Genomic DNA, 20593 nt, shown 5'->3' with positions numbered 1-20593 from the left:
TCAGGATTGAGCTGCGATGCTGGGCGGCCCGCAGCGGCTCATCCCCAAAGGAAGATTGTCTTTCCACATCATCATGGCCTTCTGTTCCCAGACGCAAGAGCAGAAGGAGCCAGGACCACAGCTTAGGTCAAAGGGACTCCTCATTTGCATGAATAGCATTTAAGATTTTCTGAGTTGTTGAGAAAAGTCTCATGGTGTTCTGTATCACGCAGTTTCTCTCTGTCTTGGTGAAGAAATATCTCTCTGTAGCTATAGATAATAGTTAGATATATAAATATATATGTATATACATATATGCAGATATATGCATATATATATATGACAAAACTGCCTTACGGGGTTTTCCTTTCTTTTTATGTTTTAATTTTTTTTTTCGTTTTCAGTGTTGTATGTGTAGCAGGCACTTGAGTTTATATGAAGATGTTTGTTCAGTCAAGGGTGGAAGGGAGGAATGGCGGGTGGCAGGGGGCGATGTGAGGCAAGGAGAGCGGAGGCAACGGAGGAGGGACCCTTGACCATGGGCCACCACTAGCCAAGGATGTCCAGGTAGATTGGGGTGGCCTTCCCCAAAGCATGGAGGATTTTATAGATCTCTTTGATATTTAGTCGCTGCTGTGGTTCCCTCTGCCAACAGCCCAGCATGACGTCGTAGACCTCCTTGGGGCAGACTCGGGGCCGCTCCAGAACGCGACCTTGGGTAATGCACTCGATGACCTGGAAAAGAGCGGGAGACGACAGCGTCACACCCAGAGCCCAGACTTGCCTCCAGGGCTCTTTAAAAAAAATCATTTCATGAGTATTGATATAGAATTCGCCTATCATACAATTCAATCATATTAAGAGCTTTGTGTAATCATCACCACAATCAATTTTGGAACATTTTCTTCTTCTTGTTAGATCCCCATTTCCCCCCAACCTTCCCTGCCAGGCACCTCTAAAACCAGACTCGCTGCCACAGAGTAGATTCTGACTCATAGGGACCCTCTAGGAGAAGGGTACAACTGCCTTTATGAGTTTCCAAGGCTGTAGCTCTAGATGGGAATAGAAAGCCCTATCTTTCTCTCTTGGAGCCGGTGGTGGTTTTGAACTGCTGACCTTGCAGGTCAAACCTCACAACACCACTAGGGATCCTGTCTCTGTAGATTTACCTCTCTTGGATTCATCCATAGAAATTTACTTTTAAAACCACCAGCAGAGAGTCAACAAACACAAAACCAAAAAGAAAACAGAAAAAACAAAAACAACTTTATACTGGGTCTAAAGGAAGATAAAATAATATTATATATTTTATCTGATTATATTTGCCACAATGGATTTTTATAATGCTCTCAAATAGGAAGGTGTGGTAGTTAAATAATTGTTTGTCAGTTTGAGAGGATTAAGAGTAAAGGGGTGAAGTCTAGCCTGGCAATCAGATCACAGCCAGTGAGGCCTCTGTGTGGCCATGGACTTCTGAGGATTCTGAGAATTCCTGTATTCCTTCCTGAAGCGGGAGACACTGTATTGCTTAGCTCACTCCTGGGAGACATTGCAGTTGACAAGACACATGGAACTAAGCTAGTGCCCTGAGCTGCAGGAACCATGTGGAAACCCCTGCCAGCACTGAGAGGCCTCTACCCACACTGGATCCACAAGACTTTTTACCCACTGGCCTGTGATCTTCCTGCATTCAGCTTCATTGCATGTGTTACATGAGTCTGGAGAGGAATTTGTAGACTGGTACTAGACATGTGGGCTAATATCAGACTTATGGACTTGATCTGGACTGGGCTGGGATGTTTTCTCAATATTCAATTGTTCTTGTATATAAAGCTCTTTCCTATACACATGAGTGTCTATGAATTTGTTTCTCTGGTCTACCCAGACTCACACAGAAGGCTATTCACATGCCTGTCAGAGGGAATTCACCAGGGGCTTAATCCATATGAGGACCCTGAATATAGATGCTGGGTTTTCATCGTCATCCACAGCCTTCTGCAAAACAGATGTTCAGAATTTAAGCTCTTATACCTTTCCCTCCTTAGGATTTGGATTTTTATTATTTATAATGCTTAGATCGCACATATGTGAATGTAGTTGATATCTCACAAAAATGGCTGCTTGTTTTCAGATAAGCCTTGAAGACCCCAGACACTATTCTTTCAGATAGCAAGGCACCATCTGTTCTCCTCGCCATATTTTCTATAGCACCCTCACCATCGGTGATCACTTCATAAAGGCACATATCGAGCAGAACTGTGTAATAAGTAATTATGAGGGGTTACCCAAAGAAACCCAGATGTTTTTCTCCTTTAAAGCAATGTATTCATTTGTTTTTTACAAAATAATTTTATTACTTCCAAAGTACTCTCCATTATCCTTAATATATTTGTCATATCTTCAATTTCATTCTTGGAAAAAATTTTTCAAACTCATCTGTTTGAATGGCTGGCAGTTCCTCCCTCATTTTTCTTCATCCTGTCTATATTGTCAAATCGCTGTCCTTCCTGTCCCTCTTCATTCAAGGAAACAAAATGATGTTGTATGTAGCGAGGTCAGGCAAATAAGGTGCATGGGGTGAGAAAGGAATGCTGTTTTGTTTTTTCCCCCCCAAAACCGAAACATTGAGATGGTTGTGTGAGCAGGTGCATTGTCGTGGTGGCAAAACCAGTCCCCAGTCTGCCACAAATCAGGCCTTTTTTGTTGTTGTACACTGTTATGCAATCTTTTCAGAACCTCTAAATAGAAAAGCTTGATTAACAGTCTGACCTGGCGGAACGAACTCAAGTGCACTACTAGTCGACATTTTCATCCATTCGGTAAGCTGCCAGAAATCCAGAATGGTTTGTCATCAATTGGTATTTCACCATTATTTGAAATGAGAAAACCACTCGTACACTTGAGTTTTTCCCTTAGTGCTGTCCTTATAAGCTGTGCTCAACATCACAACAGTTTCTGCAGCATTTTTCTGAAGCAGGAAACAAAAGTTCACAGCCTTACGCTGTTCTCTTAAATCGGCCATCACAAAAAAACTAGGCTCGAGAGAAACTGCTTTTATGAAAAAATGCACTGTGACCAGAAAGAACCTTCCCAGGTGACGCCACCGAGTGCACTAACTCAGAGTGAGTTGCTTGATGTTCATGTAGTGGGAAAAAAATGTGTACTAGGAAAATTCTCTCCAGCAGAGATTTTTCTCCTTTTTTTTTTTTAAAGTACCCTCTCAGATTCTTAGATTGGGGCTGGAATTACCTATATGACTAAGTAAAATCCATGCCTGTATCTTGTCCCATGGTATATACACCTCTCTGGTTCACTTTAGAGGCATCGTTGTCATGTCTAGAGAGCATTATAAATTAAACACCTGAGCCATAAGGTGAATCCCTTTATAATGTCATTGATTCAGCCAATAGTGTAGAATTTAAAATGTTATTGACAATAGGAAATTATGTGAGTGTAGGCTGGCTTCAGACCCCAATACATAAATGGTTGACTTGTACTGATTAAACCCTTAAGTGACTACACACTAATTGCACAATGGGGGTTGGTTATAGGGTAACATGTTGGATAACATTCATTCACAGAGGCAGAACTATGCTTCCAGACTAATGCATGCCATAAGAAAGCAAGAGGGCATTAAACGAGTAAATATATGGTAGTCCTTGGCAACCATCCACTGAATAAAAGATCTGAACCAAAAGCCCACCATGGGACAGCAGTTATCTGCTTCTTCTCACACTTCGGCAGGTCAAAGTCCAAGAGTATGTCGTTTCCTTAAATCTGCTACAGGTGAGTTTGAAGTAATGGATAGCTAAGTTCTCTCAGTGGGGTTGCCACATGGAATCCTTCTAGCGTGCCCTGTGAAGGATGCTGTACGTCAGCCCTTGATGACCCAGGATACGTTCTACAGACAAATGGCACTCTAAGCTTTGTGGCTCGTATCCAACAAGAGGCAACAGCTTCATTGGTGAGCTTCACTGCAGAGTCAAGAGACCCACAGACACTGGTGAGGAGACAGCTCTGAGTTTCTTATCTGACCTGTGCCTGGTTTTCAAGAACAATGATTAGGACTGGCTGGTCAAGGTCCGTGCTGTGCTTTACACTCCAACCCTTGGGCCAGGCCAGGCCAGGCTTTCTGGACTTCCCCTTTACCTGGCTCCCGGTACACTCTTCCTTTTACTTCACTTTCTCACTGGTTGGGTGCCTGGTCTGAATGCCTTGGCTACATTCCATTCCTTTGTCCTCCGGTAGCGGGGATGGCTTCTGGCTTATAACTCTGTGTTTCAGGAGCCTGTATGACTTTCAAAGGTCAGAGCTTAGCACCAAAGTTTGGATACCTTCATGCCCGTCTATCCTTGGTCCCTACCTCCAGGGAAGTCCCTCTCTGAGTCTCAGCCTCTTCACGCAAGGACACACTCAGCTCTAAGTCATCATTCAGGACCCTTTCCCAGGGAGTCTTGTGCTTTTGGAACTAAGCCATGTATCCTCTAACTTAATGTCCCTCTGAACACTAAGGCTAACTGTTTGGTTTACCACTGGCTAACAGGGTGTGAATCAATTAACCTCTCAGATTCTCAGCCTCCTCATCCGTACAAGGAGGATAAAATACATGCCTTGCCCATCTCCTGATAGCGCTGTAGGACCAACGAAAAAGTCCATACGGTCTGATAGATTGAAGGGAGGGCAGCGAGGGGGAGCATTGAGAAAGCAAAACATGGCCGGACCAACCCCCAACTGGCCACGTTAGGACACAGCCTGTGTCTGCAGATGACTTTCATTCACTTCTTAGCTGGCACTGAAGATGTGCATTTTCAAGATTTTAACTTCCAGATTTCAAGTCAGTTTCACGTTTCCCTAACTCTCCCACTGTGTCACCTTAACCTGGACTCTAGTGTCCTCATTTGAAAATTGGTTGTGATTATGCAAACGTGCAAATATGCCAAATAGTCTCATTCAGAAGCTGAACAAGTATGCGCTTTCTACTCTCTGCCCCCATTAGTCTGTGCTCAGTTGGGCAAGAAAGTGGTTTGGTTCCTTTGTGTCATCTTACGCCACTCCCAAGAGTGCTTTGTCTAGGGCAGTGGTTCTCAACCTTCCTAATGCCGCGACCCTTTAATACAGTTCCTCATATTGTGGGGAACTCCCCCCACCACCACAAAATTACTTTCGTTGCTACATCATCACTGTAATTTTACTACTGCTATGAATCGGGTGACCCCTGTGAAAGGGTCGTTCAACCCCCAAAGGGGTCACGACCCACAAGTTGAGAACCGCTGCTCTAGGATGTTACTTTATGCCCCGGGAAACCTGCTCAACTTGTCCCTGTGCCAGCCCCTTCCTGGTCACGTTCAGGCCACTGGGGAGGGAGTGCTAGGCTCATTTCCTTACCAGGCTGATATGTCTCCTGGTTCTCATATTTCCTATTCATATTTGAGCCCCTTTTCCACTCTCCATTACCTTCATCTCCATGACAAGAGATTCAACTCAAATGTCAGCTGGAGTTGCTGATACTAAGTACAAAAGCCCTTCCTTCATAGTGTTTCTCCCAATGAGGACCTCCTGTTGGTCAATTTACATAAATAAGCCTATGACCAGTAGCTGCCAGAAAGTGGGCTCCCTGGTAGGTAGCATGGAGGGATGACTGGGGACAGCACTTCACCAAACTGTCCTGGGTGGAAGAGACCACCTCTTGTCCTGTATGTCGGGGACAATCCTCTGCCAAGACCAATAGACCCCCCCTCAGCCCCAAACTCTTCACTGGTGTCACCATACTACATGGAGGCTGTGCTCAGGGTACATGTGTGTGTGCATGTGCACATTGATAACTATATTCATGTGTGCATGCATGTGTACTTATGTGAGTGCATGTGTGTTTAGTGTGAGCCTATAAAAATGAGGTGACTTCAAACAGTTCAGAAATCCTATTCGCTTGTGTTTTTCCATGAATGTTTTAAGGATCCCTCATACATGTGTGCATGTGTGCATATTTCAATATGTGTGGGTTTACCAGCAACCCAAGTCCTCAGAATAACAGTATGCGTTTTGTTTGTTTGTTTTTAAGTGCCATACTAGTGGTCTGTGGCATAAATTCGTACATTTTTAACAAAGGTTGTTAAAATGGGTTCAGCTACTGTGGGAAATGTGCTCAAACCCCACTGAGCTTCTGAATGTTGGGATAGTGTAGATTTAAAGAAATGCCTCTCTTTCAGACTCTGACATTCACCTCATTAAGCAGTCAGGGAATAGGAACAAAGATGAACACAACTCTCAAGATGAGAGAGACTTTTTTTGAATATTTAGTTAAAAACCCCAACATTTAAATGTTCTTCTGATCACTTTTCTCCAGTAAACAAGAGACCACGTTGAAATTTCTTGAGCGTCTGCTGTTTTGGGAAACCCAGTCCCTCGCTGTTTACAACCTTCATTCCATCTCTTCAGCCAGCGTGCTTTCCATCCACGCAATGGGAAGCATCTTGTCTGGCTTTGTAAGTCCAGGAGTGATGGGGCCATCCACCACCTGAGCTTCCTCCCTGCCTGGAAGCTCTCCCCTCGCAGACCTTGGCCAGTCCTCCCCAAGAACCCAATGAGTTACTCTCCGTTTGTCCTGAATTTCAACAAGTCATCTTAATGTGTGTGAAAATAAATGAGCCAACAATGTCAAAATGCTTCTAAAATGCCTGGCAGTAAATATTAGCTACTATTAAAAATTATTATTGTTGTAACTTCAAATGATAAAACATTTAAATTTATTTCACGACTTTAATGTATTATTATTTATACAGTTTCATTTTTAATGGAACGCCATCCACCGCTCCATCAATCATCTAAAAGTTGCCTTCCTAATTCACCAGCCTCTCTTTGGTTCTGGCATGTTTAAAGCCGCGGGCGCCCAGGTTGTTTCTACAAGATGGCACAACTGGGAAACTCATCATTTTTCTTTGCTTTCTTATTCTCTTGGATGGAAACACTGCTGAGTGTTCTCATGAAACCAAACTCACCGCCACCAAGTCAATGGCCTCATGCTCTAGCTTAGATACCTAATGTAGGTTTTTCGGGTTGTTTTTCACATATGCCTTGTTTCCTACAGTGTGATTTTTTCCTATTAACACACGACTCCCTGTAACATGTATACTAACACCCATATTCACTCTGCTGGATGAAAGCCCATCCAATATTTGGGAGACAGTGCCCAACATGTTCCTCCCAACCCGCCTTTTCCAAATCAAGTTCCCCTTATGCAGGAGCCTCCCAGTGCATGAGAAACATTGAGTTTCTCAGGTTTAAAACAAAAATGTCACCAACGGACGCTGGGGATGTTTACACACAGAGGTGAACAAAACTAATGTCCCTGAGTGTTTTCAGTTACTTTGGGAAAGGTGGTCAAGCTCCACTGAGCTTCTGAACATTGAGCTATTACAGAGTGTTCTTTAAAAAATGTTGAAAACATAAAAATGGTTGAAATAGCACATACTGAGTTATATATATTTAACCGCAAGCAAAAAGAAGACATGTAACAACCAGCCAACATGCAAAGAAACACAGATAGAGTGTTCCATCGCCCGTATCGTTACCTCTGTGTTTGAGAGCTGAAACCACGGCTGCTTCCCGTAGGTGAAGATCTCCCAAAGGATCACTCCAAAGCTCCACACGTCGCTCTCTGTAGTGAACTTCCGGTACATGATGCTCTCTGGGGGCATCCAACGGATGGGGAGCATGGTGTGTCCTCCTACCTAAAGGGGAAGACAGGGGCATGCACAGAGTAACTAGACGGGCAGAGCCAGTTCTGGCTAGCATACTTCTTGTGATGAACTCAATTGTTTGTGTGTATTGTCAAGTCAATGTCAATGAACAGTGATGCTATAGGATAGAGTAGGGCTGCTCCATAGGGTTTCCTAGACCACCGTCTATAGGGAGGAGCCCTGGGGGTGTAGTGGTTACACATTGAACTACTAACTGTAAGGTCGGTGGTTCGAACCAGCTGCTCCATGAGAGAGAGATGGGGCTTTTTACTCCTGTAAAGAGTTACAGACTCAGAAACTCATAGGGTTGCAATAGGTTGGCATCCACTCGGTAGCAATGAGTTTGGTTTGGGGAGGTTAAATGGGAAAACATTTCTAGGGCTTTTCTTCCCCCTAGCCCAGGGCCTGGTAGTTTCAAACAGCTGACCTATGAGTTAACAGCAGAGTGGTCAGCCATTGCACCACGGGATTGATGTCCTCTAGGTTCATCTTATTCTAACATAGCCACACCTTTATGCAACTTGTACCAGAGGAGGGGTGCAGACACTGACATCCAAGATCTAGACGTGGGAGGCAGCGAGGGTCACGAATGGAGATAAAGCAGGTGGTCCCTTGGTGCTGAGTGTGAAGGGAAATATTGAGATGTGTAGGGAATTGAATCTTATAAACACGAAAATTCTACCTAACCCACTATGCATAAAACCATATTCATAAGTTTCAGGCACAAGACTTATTTAGAAATAGGGTATTATGTACTGAACTAAGCTTTCTAAAATATATTGGAATCCCGATGACAAGATCTTTGATGGCAATACCATTTGGGAGTGGGGATTTCTTTTTTATATTAATGAAGATATTGATATATAAGATGTGCCCTAAACCTCTCACTCCTGACAAATAAAAGGAGCAGTTTAGACACAGAAAAACAATGAAGCACAAACCAATATGGGAGCGAGACATGCCCTGTGGAGATCTCCAAGGACTCTGTCCCAGAGTGGAGTGAGCCTTCCACGCAGCCAGCACCCCTGGATGCAGACTTCCAATATTCTGAGCAGTTGGATCAGGCACTCTGAGCATAAGGGTCAATCGCCCATAGTATTTCCGCTCCAGCAACACTGTGATTCTAAGAAGACCTTTCAGATTTGTGAAATTAAGCTAGTGTCATAAAGAACTAAGGTGGTCCCTGAAGCCAAGAACTATGTCCTCCCAAGGAGAGGACAATTTGGGGACACAGAGACCGAGAGAAGGAAGTGGCAGAAATTGAAGTGACACTTCTACAAGACCGTGAGTGCCAGGGACTGCTACCATCTGCCCGAAGCGGGGAAGAAACATGGGAGAAATATTCCTGAGAGCCTTCAGAAGGATCATGGCCCTGCAAACAATTTGGTTTTAGGTTTCTAGCCTCCAGAGCTATGAGAAAAATGTATTTCTGCTGATTTGAGTCACTCAGTTTGTGGCAAGTTTCATTAGCAGCCCTAGGAACCTAATGTGAGGCAGGAGGCACGTTTTCAGAGTCTACGACTATAGTAAAGCCCAACCTCGAGAAGAAGGCCAGAGCAAAGCCAACAGAGTCACTGTGAGAAGGCATCGAGGGTCAGAGTAATTCGACATCAGGTGAAAATCCTGGGCCAAGGCAGCTGAGGTCTAATATATCCCACGTGCATTGACCTTGTAGAACTTTAGTCTCACCATCCTGAATTCTTCCCTGTGACTTAGGACAAAAGTCAGGTCAGGTGTCAGGTGAAGCTAATAAGAATTAAAGTGGACCACAAGAGAATCCATAACTGTCCTTAGTCAGGTTTCAAGGATCAGTAATGAGAATCTTTAAAAAGAGCCCAAGGAAGTCGTCAGTGTTATGTGGGTCTACTGATCGGAAACCCAAGCAAATGAGGGTGATTAAGAAGGCAGACATTCCTTTGCTATGAAAGGAATGCAAGACATGAGAGAAAAGCGGCACTCCTGACGGCTGAGCCCAAAGTATCAGAATACATGGGAGACAATACACCACATTTTAGAGTATAGGAACGAATTTATCATTAACACACAAGGCATCAAAAGTTGGGACTTTGGGGGCAATACTTATAATTGATAGCTCCAAAAATGCTGAACTCTATGGAAAGAGCTTTCTAGAAATATTCTGATGAAGTTTTCACATCTATGTTGGGCAACTTGGGAAATCAGAACAAACACTAGAGAAAAAGAGTGGCTTGATGGGAGATGCGCAATCTTGTTTCTAAAAAGGAAATTGATTTTGACTTCACCGACATGGAATGTTTTCAGGAGATAAGTGATAACAGGGGTTGGTAAAAAGATTTCAACCGGAACCTTTATGTGCATGATAGTTGTGTGTCGGGTGTAAAAAGCAGTGAAAATGTTTGATGGATAAGCATGGACTCAGAAAATATTTGACTCGCGGCCTTTCAGATAATTAAACAGCAAAACTTAATTGAGGATGTACCACAGAAATAAGAATCCAAGAAATACAGGGACTCAGACATAACACACAATGCAGAGACAATAAGCCAGGAAAACACAAATTAAATCTGAATCATCCTTGCTTCTTTGGTTGTAAAATATAATATGTTTGCTAATATTATTATTAACAATATTAATCTGAACTTTTCATTCCAGATGACTTCAACACAGCACATAGAATGAACAATTAACAGCCTGCTAAATGCTTCACCTTCTTGATGAGTTGGAAAGGGAGCTCATAGAAGGTGATTTGCTGATTAGAACATTTTATATATACTTGTGATACTTTTAAACTGCTAGCAGAAGGATGATTGTTCACTGAGCTTCCAAGTAATTTTTAGGAAGAAATAGAACAAAAACATTTAGCCCAAACAGACTACAAATTGGGAAAGAGGAGAGATTGATCAATAGAAAATAACAACAAAAGCGTGCATAATACACTGCAGACAACAGTTACTGATGGGTTATGGTTGTCTTTGGCCAGAGGGTCACATCTGACCAATGGCCACTCCGAAGGTTTTCTGAGGGGCGGTCATGACAGGAACAGATCCCCGGATCTTTTCCGCCATAGGAATTTCGGCGGATTCAAACGAGTCTAGCTCAAACCATGGTGCCAGCCAGGGACCAGCAATAGAGGCCTGGGAGGTGGCTGCTAGGCAACCAAGGGACTGCTAAGGGCAGGCTCAGCAGTGTAAATCCAGCAGCCCCTCCACTGGAAAAGGATGAACCTGTGTGATCCTGTAAGGATCTCCAGCCTCTGAAGCCCATACATATATTTGGAACCGACCTGACTTGAGGGCAGTGAACCTAGAGGCCTTACATTACCTCTTAGAAAAGAGAAAATCTGGGTTAAAAAAAAATCAAGATACACATCCCACAGAACAAGAGAAATCTTTAGACTAGAGTAACAGAAATGTTGAAAATGATAGGGTGGAGGCATGCAACAATAAGTCAAAGCAAAACTACTTGGCTATTTCAATATAATTCAGAAGACCGTAGAGTGTCACGGATGAAATGAAGGGCCAGAGATCGATCACATACGTAGTGGCTGCGAGAGTCATCCTTATAGCTGCCATAAACCTATGCGCTGCTGCAAATTGAAAGAAACTATAAAAAGAATAAGAAAAAGCATCAACAGAAGAAAAAAAATGGCGGTGGTAGTTACATAATATCATGTCAACTTGAAGTGAAGACATGACATTTGATGGATTCCAGCCTGTCAATCAGGTCACAGCCTGAGAGTCCCTCCTTGTGGGTGTGACCTCCTCATGAGGAGGATTCTGGGAACTTATCTCTCTCTCGCTCTCTCTGCCTTCACCTTCCGGTTGAGAAGTCTTGCGGAGACCTGGAGATGTGTCCACGGCCACTTGGTCCACAAGACTTTGCGCCCACCAGCCTGTGATCTTCCTGCATTCTGCACTGTTGCATGTGGCTGTGTAAGTCTGAAGAGGGGTTTATGGACCAGTATCAGACTGATGGACTTGATCTGGTCTTTGCTGGGATGTTTGCCCACTCTGTAATGACTCCTGATATAAAGCTCTTTCTTACGCATATATGAGTATCACTGGATTTGTTTCTCTAGTGAACCTGCCTGACACAATGACCAAGCTACCAATATAAAAGGAAGCTTAAACCTTTATTGTAAATTGAAACACCACCAAGACAATATTTTAAAAATGAATAAAAATATTTTTAATTACAAAAAATATTTGAAATTTTCACTTAAGAGTATGTGCATCAGCCTGGTCTTTCAGCCTCCCTGAAGAGTTTCACCTTATTTTCAAATACCTAAAACTATATGGGGACAGCCATAAGCTGGGATCTACATGATGAAAACATGTTTGGTTTCTGGTTGGGAAGAATTATAAAAATGATTCATATGTTAGACCTCAATAAGATCCTCAACTTTCAAGAATAAAATGAAAATAAAATTAAGTAATGTTTTCAAAGGTGCCTTCTAGAGGGTTAAAAAAGGTGGAGGTAGAGAAAAATTAAATATTAGAATTTACATTATTTAAATTAGTAATAATTAAATTATGATTAATTGAAAACATGAGAATATAAGGAGCCCTGGTAGTGTCGTGGTTTTATATTGGGGTGAGATCCAAAGAGTCAGCAGTTCGAAACTACCAGTTGCTTGTCAGGAGAAAGACGGGGCTTTCTACTCCCATAAACAGTTACAGTCTGGGAAACTCATTGGGCAGTTCTACCTGTCCTATACTATCACTATGAATCGACATTGACTCTATGGTAGTAAGATGAGATTGTAGCTCAAGTAATTTGGGGGGAAATATTACAACATTTAAAAATCTGTTTAAAGTAGTCAAATATGCTCAGAAAAATGATTCAAAAGTGGTAGTAAAGAAAAACAAACCAAGTTTGTAGCAAGTAAGAGAAAGTGGTAATAGATAAAATAAGGAATTGGTATATAAAACAAAACAAAGTTCAATCAAAAGAAACAAGGCCAAGGGAAAACAGGAGACTTGACCTATACAATCAAGAAGAATTTGGGAAACAATATCAATTTAAAAATTATATACGCCTTCGGCAAACATAGAAAAGAAGTTGAAATATTGAGACTATTACAACAATAAATTTGAAAATAGAGATGCAATGATTTACTAGAAATCAATAAAAGTCCAAATGTTTAAGAAAAGTCTAAAAAGTTAAGTCACTTGAACACAAGAACAACTAAACTGACATTTAAAAAATTTATTAAAAAGACGTAAGTTCTTATGGCACAAAAATCATGAGCCAGAAAAGAAAAAAGTATACAGCAGATTTGATTCAGGTTAAAAATTATCCTGCATTAAAATACTTTATCAAGAAAGTGAAGTGAGATCCTACAGAACAGAAGAAAATCTTAAGGATTTACTATCTAGACTATATAAGAACTATATATATTACCTAGACTACATATTTAGACTATGTAACAACTACATAAGAACTCCTACAACTCAAAAACAGATTGATAAACAACCCACTGAAATAATGGCTAGAGACCTGGAATCCCTCCTTCTTTAAGGAGGATACACCAATGGGCAGCAAGCACATGGCATGCTGCTCAAAGTCATCAGGAAAGCATAAGTCAAAACACAATGATATACAATTTTACACCCACCGGGACAGTGATTATTGGGAACCTAAGAAGCACTGTGGAGGATTTGGGAAAACTGGAGCCGTCATTGACTGCTCTGGTGAGAATGTAACATGGTGCAGTCATCGTGGGAAAAGTCCCTTCCTTAAAAATGTCACACAGAACTACCAGGTGGCCCAGGAATTCTTTTCCTAGGTGTACGCCCCAGGGAATTGAGAGCAGAGACTGAACTCGATACTTGAACACTACTAGTCCTTGCAGTATTATTCACTATAGTCAAAGGGGACAAATAACTCATGTGCATCTAGGTGAATGGATCATTAAGATATGGTGTATCTATATCTACTTATTCAAAGTTTATGCAGTCAAAAGTTGAAATTAAATTCTGAGACATGCTATGCCATGGATGAACCTTCAAAACATTATTATGCTGGGTGAAATGAGTCAGACAGAAAAGGACAAATACTATTGATCCCATTTGTTGAAAACATGAAAAATAGGAAAAGGCATAAAAACAAAAATATGTTAATGGCTGCCATAATATTGGGTGGAAATAAGAGAAGGCAATTACTGCTTAATGGGAACTGAGGTTGTGACATTAAAAACTTTTAGATGTCTGCACAATATAGGAAGTAATACTGCCATTAAGGCTTTGCTTAGAAATGGTTAAAAATAGTGATTTTTCATATATATATTGCATCACAATAAAACGATAAAAAGGAATCAAAGACACAGAAAGGTACAACATCTAAGTGATAGAATTTCCCGTTCTAATAAGGTTTTCTGTGCTATTTATATTTTTCTCATGAAAAATAAAGATGGAAACATTCTTAAACCACTTCCTGTTGCTTGAACATCCTTGATGACAAACATAGCAGATAATTAACTACAGGAATGTAGATGTCAGAGATTGATATATGTGCAAGAATATCTCTGCTATGAATATAACCTCTAATTGTGTGTAAAATATTCAGAATGCAATACGTTATTGTTAGTTGTGTTAATTCTAACTCATGCTAACCCCGTGTAATATGTATATTGTCAGAATTTTAACTCAAAAATTAATGTAGATATGCAAGCATTCTTTAACATTAAGATATCTACCTTTGGGGATATTAAGAAATAAAAGAAGTGAAGACATATTACCTTTTTAAAACATGTCAAAAGTTTCATAATTATTTCCCAATCACTTTTTAATTAACTGGTAATCATAGTTAATTTCCTTTATCAAGCCTATATTTACTTTAAAAATCCTGATAAAGTAATTTGATTAAAATAAAAAGTAAGTAGAAAGTATCTTCTATAACTGATATTGTATCACACTGTTCACAGGTCCTAGGCCATGGAGTGGAGCAAGAATAAAAATAAGGCAGAAATATGGAAAAGGAAAACTCAAGCTGATAAAGGCTTGCATATCATACGACTTCCTGGAAAGTTTAAGACAATTAGCTTAAAAATAGAACCAATTATAGGTTAAGGAAGCTACTTAGATGTAAACACATGAATTAACTGTTCTTATCACCAGTGTCAAAATACAATGGGACATAAGATGGCTGGTACAATCATAACAACAGTGCTCACAGGTCCTGTGTACAAATCCTTAGCAGAAGCTATGCAGCATCTTCTGAGAGGAAGGTACTGAGGAACATGAAAGGGATGTGAGTAATGGAAAGACATGCCATTTCTTTGCCTAAAAGGCTCAGTATCATAAAATCTCTCACTATTCTCTCAAATTAATCTCAACCTTCATCACCATCTCAGTTAAAACCTATGGAAGGAATGTTGTGTGGAAATTGACAAGGAAATCATAAACTTTATGTGGAGGAATAAGTGCTTGATAAAGTTGAGGTATCCTTGAGATAGAACAATGAAATAGATTTGCTTTACTAAATACAAACATGAAATTAAAGTAATGAGTACACTGTGTTATTAGTATAAGGAATGGGCAAATTTATCAATAAAACAATATAGTCTAAACACAGACCCAAATATATATTTAATATATGAAATGATGGGTTAGTAATCAAAGTATTGAGATGATGAACTAGTAGTCATTAAAAAAATTACACTTAGATACCTACCTCACACCATATACAAAAATCATTTCCAGATGGATTAAAGAGCTAAACATAAAAACAAAACAATAATAATATTAGAAAAAAACTTAGAAGAGTATTTGCATAACCTCAGGAGAAGAAAGTCTTCCCAAGTTAGACAAATGTCCAAAAAAGGCATAAAAGATAAGAATTAAAGATATGACATAAAATTTAAGTACTTCCACATGGCAAAAGATAACACAAGCATAGTTCAAAGAGGAACGGCAGAGAAAATACTTTCAGTATATGCAACAATTACAATCATACAATACAAAGTACTCTTTCAAATTAGAGAAAAATAAACAACCCAACAGATAAATGAATAAAAGATAAGAACGGATGATCCACAACAGAACTACAAATGGCCACAAACAAATGACAAGACACCAATAAACATCAAAGAGACACATGTTTGAGTGACACTGGGGAAAGACATTAAGAGTTGATTCTGTCCAGTGCTGGGAGGGGCAGGAGGAATGAGCTGCTTTCAGCTGTCACTGCTGAGATGGGACATCTGCTGAGGGCAGCCAGGCAAAATCGGCCTACACTGAAAATGCAAGGCCATTTCCACTCCAGGAGTCTAAGGAACGTAGTTGTTCATGTAAACACCAATACTAGGTTGAAGTTATTCCATTGACGTAAGTTACCTGGTGCCTTCGAGTGAGTTACTTTTGACTCATGTGGAATCTATGTGACAGGACAGAACTTACTCCTAAGGTCTTTGGGCTGTAATCTTTATGAAAGTAGACCACCAGGTCTTTCTTCTCCAGAGCTACTGGGTTGGTTCGAACTGTCAACCTTCTGGTTTGTAGTGAGGTGCTTAACCATTTGCCCCACCAGGAACCTTCATTAAGGACCCAGGCAGTGGGTAAAAGGAGGATGGGAATAGAGGAGAGTTCGTGTACCCAGTTACTGAAGGCAGAGACAGAGATCCTGATAGGGCCTGGGCAAAGGGACAAAGACACGGTGGTCCAATTCAGTAAAGACTGCAGCCTTAAAACCCCAATGGGGCAGTTCTACTCCGTCTTCTAGGGTCACTGTAAGTCAAAATCAACTCAATGGGTAGGGGATGCACTTATATGTCAAAATGCATGTTAAATGTAAATGCAAGACCTAGAGAAAGAATATAGTCTCATTCTTATTAAAGGAAAAGCATGTGTGCGTACATAAGTGAACATTTGCATGGCAATACAGTTGACCTTGAACAAGAGGATCCGAAGTGCTGACCTGGAGCACAGTTGAAAACCCCCTATATAGCTCACCGTAGCTTCTTGCACAACATGGGCTGATTTTCCCATTACCTTTTAGAGAGCTCAAGAGTTGGAAGTCAGTCGAATGTAAATGTTTAGAAAATAATGATATGTGCACATATGCTCAATACGATTGACCTATGGATTTCACAAGCGCTGTAAGAACCTCCAATACAATTATCTTAATTTTTTTAAAAAAGAAGAGTTGGAATCATCTGTGTAAATACCATATCTAGTACAGCAAAGAACTGCTCACATGGAAATGGCAAACATCATGGGGTATTTTAAACAGTTTCTCTCACTAAAACAGGGGTGAGGGAGTGCGTGGGGGGTGGAAGTTATGTATAAGAGGTCCTGTGAAGTTCAAACAGTATTGTTCAAGAGTCAGCTGCAATGTTTGCCTTTGTAAATGCCCAGCACACGGATCAGCAATATAGCCACGGAACCTGTGGTTTCCTTTGGAGAGGAGAATGAGGGGAAGCATTGATCAAAGGGGAAATTTCATTTTTTAATCTGTGTATTCCTATACTGTTTGGAATTTTATCATGATTGTAGATCACTCAACAAAAATACATATGATTAAAAGGGAAACCAGGGACCTAATTAAAAAAGATTTTTCAAGAACAAGTGCACTTGCTATAGAACTATATCATCTAGCTTCTTGATAAAAGAAAGAAAAATACCAGAGAATGTCACGTGATTAAAAAAATTTTAAATAATAGAATCCTCCAAATGGATGTTGGCTTTGGTCACATTTCATGATTCCATATTCAATCTACAAGAAGCTCTCCCAATAGACACCTGTGAGTTTACAAAGGGAGAAAAAATTCCAGGAGGATGGAATTTCCAGTGTGGCGGAAAATCCAGCGTGAGCTTAGGGGTTTAGGCAGAAGAAGAGTATCAGAGAAACATTAATTAGTCACAAAGGGTCTGATAAGGGTAATCTTATCAATAATAAGAGTATCACCCATAACGCAGGCTGCATTGGTCCAGATGTGGAGTAAAACATTTAAAGAGCTCTGTGGTGTAACAAAAGGAAAAATGCATCAGAAGTCAGAAACCTTGAGTTCTGATGTGCTTTTGGTCGAGGACTTGACCTCTTTGAGATTCCCAATTCCTCATCTTTAAAACAAGAGCTAACCATCCTGCCCAAGGAGAGGTTATGTGCATACTTGTAGAACATGAAACGGGAAAGGCACACCCGTCAGGGTTGTTCGTATGGTCTTCCATGCTACGAGGCAGCACAGCCAAGATAAACTCCTGACATGGGCAGCTTTCCTCTAAAAACTCACCTTTCCTCCAAGGTCACCCACATCCTTTCCACAGCCACCAAGTTGATTCCAAGTCATACTGATCCTATCGGACAGGGAATAACTGGCCCCTGTGGGTTTCAGAGCCTGTAATTATTTACCAGAGCAGCACGCCTCATCCTTCCCCGGTGGAGCGGCAGGTGGTTGCAAACCATGGAGAGCAGCCCAACTCAAGCCCACTACATGCCAGTACAGCCCCCTAGGATGGGAAAGGGAGTGGCCAAATCCTTTCCTGGTTAAAAAAATGTATTGACCAATGGGCCAGACAAATACTAAATCTAAATATGCATCTTAATGTGAAGAATAATACTAATTAACATACCCTGCATACTGGCTACCTTTATTACATCTCTTCTTTCTTGAATATTTCCCCCATCTTATGTGATATTAAAAAAAAACCCTTGTTGATTCTGACTCATAATGACCATATAGGCCAAGGAATAACTGCCCTTGGAAACAAGGGTTTTCAAGACTGTGATCTTTGTGGAAGCAGGATGACTGCTACATCGTCCCCCTTAGGAGTGGCTACTGAGTTTGAATAACCAGCATTTGGACTAGTAGCTGAGCACTTCAACCGCGGAGTCCCCATGGTTCTTGTTGCTGTGTAATAGCAACCCTTACCATCCCCGTTTCATAAGTGAAGAAACTGAAGCAGCAAGACATTGTGTAATTGACCCAAATATTTCATGAAATATGCTTATCTGCAATATTGACTACTCTAGACTTTTACAAAAGACGTATGACCTCTGAAAGAGAGCTCAAAGGGCTGGCTGGCCCAGAAATTGCACCTGTTCCTTGAATTTAACTAAGATAAAGACTTTATTGTTACTATTATTGTTTGCTGATGTGACGTGACCAAAAGAGGCGGCCTGGTTGGCAGGTGGGTTATATATGGGGCTGCTAAGTGCATGGTCCACAAACAGCCCACAAGCAGCAGCCTCTCTGCAAGAGAAAGATGAGGCGTTCTCATCTTGTAAAGACAGTCTTGGAAACTCATAAGGGCAGCTCTATTCTGCCCTCCAGGGTCTCTATGCTCAGGAGTCAACCGGATGCCAGCAAGTTTATTTTTTATAGGGAAACCCAGGTGTCTGGTGGGTGCAGCGAGTTAGGCATTCGACTGGTAATCGGAAAGTGGATGGTTCAAACACATGAGCCTAGGGAAAAAGATGAGACTACTGTCTACTCTCCTAAACGCTTCCAGTTTCAGGAACTCTCATGAGTGATTCTAGTCTGTCCTACAGGGTCACTAGATTTCAGAATTGACTCGGTGGCGGTGAGTTTGGTTTGATTTGGGCGATCGGCAACCATTTTCATGTGTTTTTCATTGATTCTTCAATTGCTTTGAATGTATGTGAATATGGATTTATATTAACTCCTTTCTCATTTAGACAAACAACAACAAACCAGACTGTGCCCCCTCTATAGTTTATTGATTTTGCTTTTTCACTCAATGTACTAGACATGAATTTGCCAACTCCTGTAGAGGAGTGTAGTGCTGCATTGTGACTGGGCCACACTTTGGTACCTTTGTACTGATTGGCACTGGGTTTTTTTTCCATCGTGGGTGACTGTCAGGGGGAAGATCACTTGCCACACCTATACCAGGTGATTCTGATGCACCGTGCCATGGGATGAGGCTAGAAGGACCACTCTGTTCAACAGACAGATGGAGAACACGGTCCTGGCAGGATCTGTGTACTCTGGGGATTCATGAAGCTCTTCTAATACGTATCCAGACAAGGCTCATTTTAAAGGATTTGCAGACTCATAACTTCCTTCTCGGGCTTTTCAATGATTTTTCTAAGCACCCTTTTGGATCTAGCAATCCTCTGTCTCAGTCTCCCTACTCCTCTACACACACACACACACACACACACACACACACACACACACACATTCTCTCTCTTTCTCTCTCACTCAAAAGCACAGTGTTTATCTCATTCTAAGTTTCAGTAGTAACAACACACAGAGGACATGGAATTTTGGCGACATCGTGTTGGTGCAAACAGAGAAAGACCCTTGATGACAAGGACTGGCACAGAGGCTGCAACGGTGGGTACAAGGAAGGACCAAGCTACCTGTGTTCCATTGGACATAGAGTCCCTGTGATTCAGAACCGGCTTACTGGCAACTAACAGCAGCATGTCACAGACGGAAGGGCTAAAGACCAGGAAAAGGAAATCCTTTTACAGGTTGGGAAGTTTCCGGTTATTTAAAAAATACTGAAGGGAGATAGGCCTGAAGGAATTAGAAGCTGAGAATGGTTAAAATAAATTTTGATAAGAGACTAATATCTTGTAAGATGTGAAACTAATAATAATTTATAGTTTATCAAGGGGTTATGAGGCGGGAGGGAGGGGGAAAAGAGGAGCTGATACCAAGGGCTCAAGTAGAATGTAAATGTTTTGAAAATGTTGATGGCAACCTATGTACAAATATGCTTGATACAATGGATACATGGATTGTTATAAGAGCTGTAAGAGCCCCCAATAAAATGATCTTTAAAAAAAGAGAGAGAGAGAAACTCTCTCTGATTTTAGGCAACTGACTAACTAATACTTGGTGTCATGGCTAAGCACTGGGCTGCGAGCTGAGAGCTCAGTGGTTAAAACCCAGGGGCTTATGCGTCATAAGAAAGACCTGGGGGTTG

At 41.2% G+C, this 20593-nt stretch overlaps 1 protein-coding gene across 4 annotated transcripts in view; it reads right to left on the bottom strand.

Annotated features, from left to right (window-relative positions):
* Positions 1 to 528: 528 nt before the first annotated feature.
* The window catches only part of NTRK3 (neurotrophic receptor tyrosine kinase 3), a 470484-nt gene continuing 450419 nt past the window's right edge, over positions 529 to 20593 (bottom strand). For 2 of the 4 annotated variants that reach the window (XM_075557452.1, XM_075557453.1), the window contains 3 exons: positions 15369 to 15410; positions 7548 to 7706; positions 529 to 714 (listed from right to left, as the gene is read on the bottom strand). In XM_075557452.1, the coding sequence (XP_075413567.1) occupies positions 529 to 714; positions 7548 to 7706; positions 15369 to 15410 (387 nt within the window). The remainder of the gene's footprint in view (positions 715 to 7547; positions 7707 to 15368; positions 15411 to 20593) is intronic. The other 2 variants (XM_075557454.1, XM_075557455.1) reach the window with 1 other exon arrangement.

This window comes from Tenrec ecaudatus, chromosome 9 (assembly GCF_050624435.1).
Source record: "Tenrec ecaudatus isolate mTenEca1 chromosome 9, mTenEca1.hap1, whole genome shotgun sequence".
In the NCBI taxonomy this organism is placed as follows: Eukaryota; Metazoa; Chordata; class Mammalia; order Afrosoricida; family Tenrecidae; genus Tenrec; species Tenrec ecaudatus.
The sequence above is the reverse complement of the archived record's forward strand: the minus strand, read 5'-3'. Positions and strand labels throughout refer to the sequence as shown.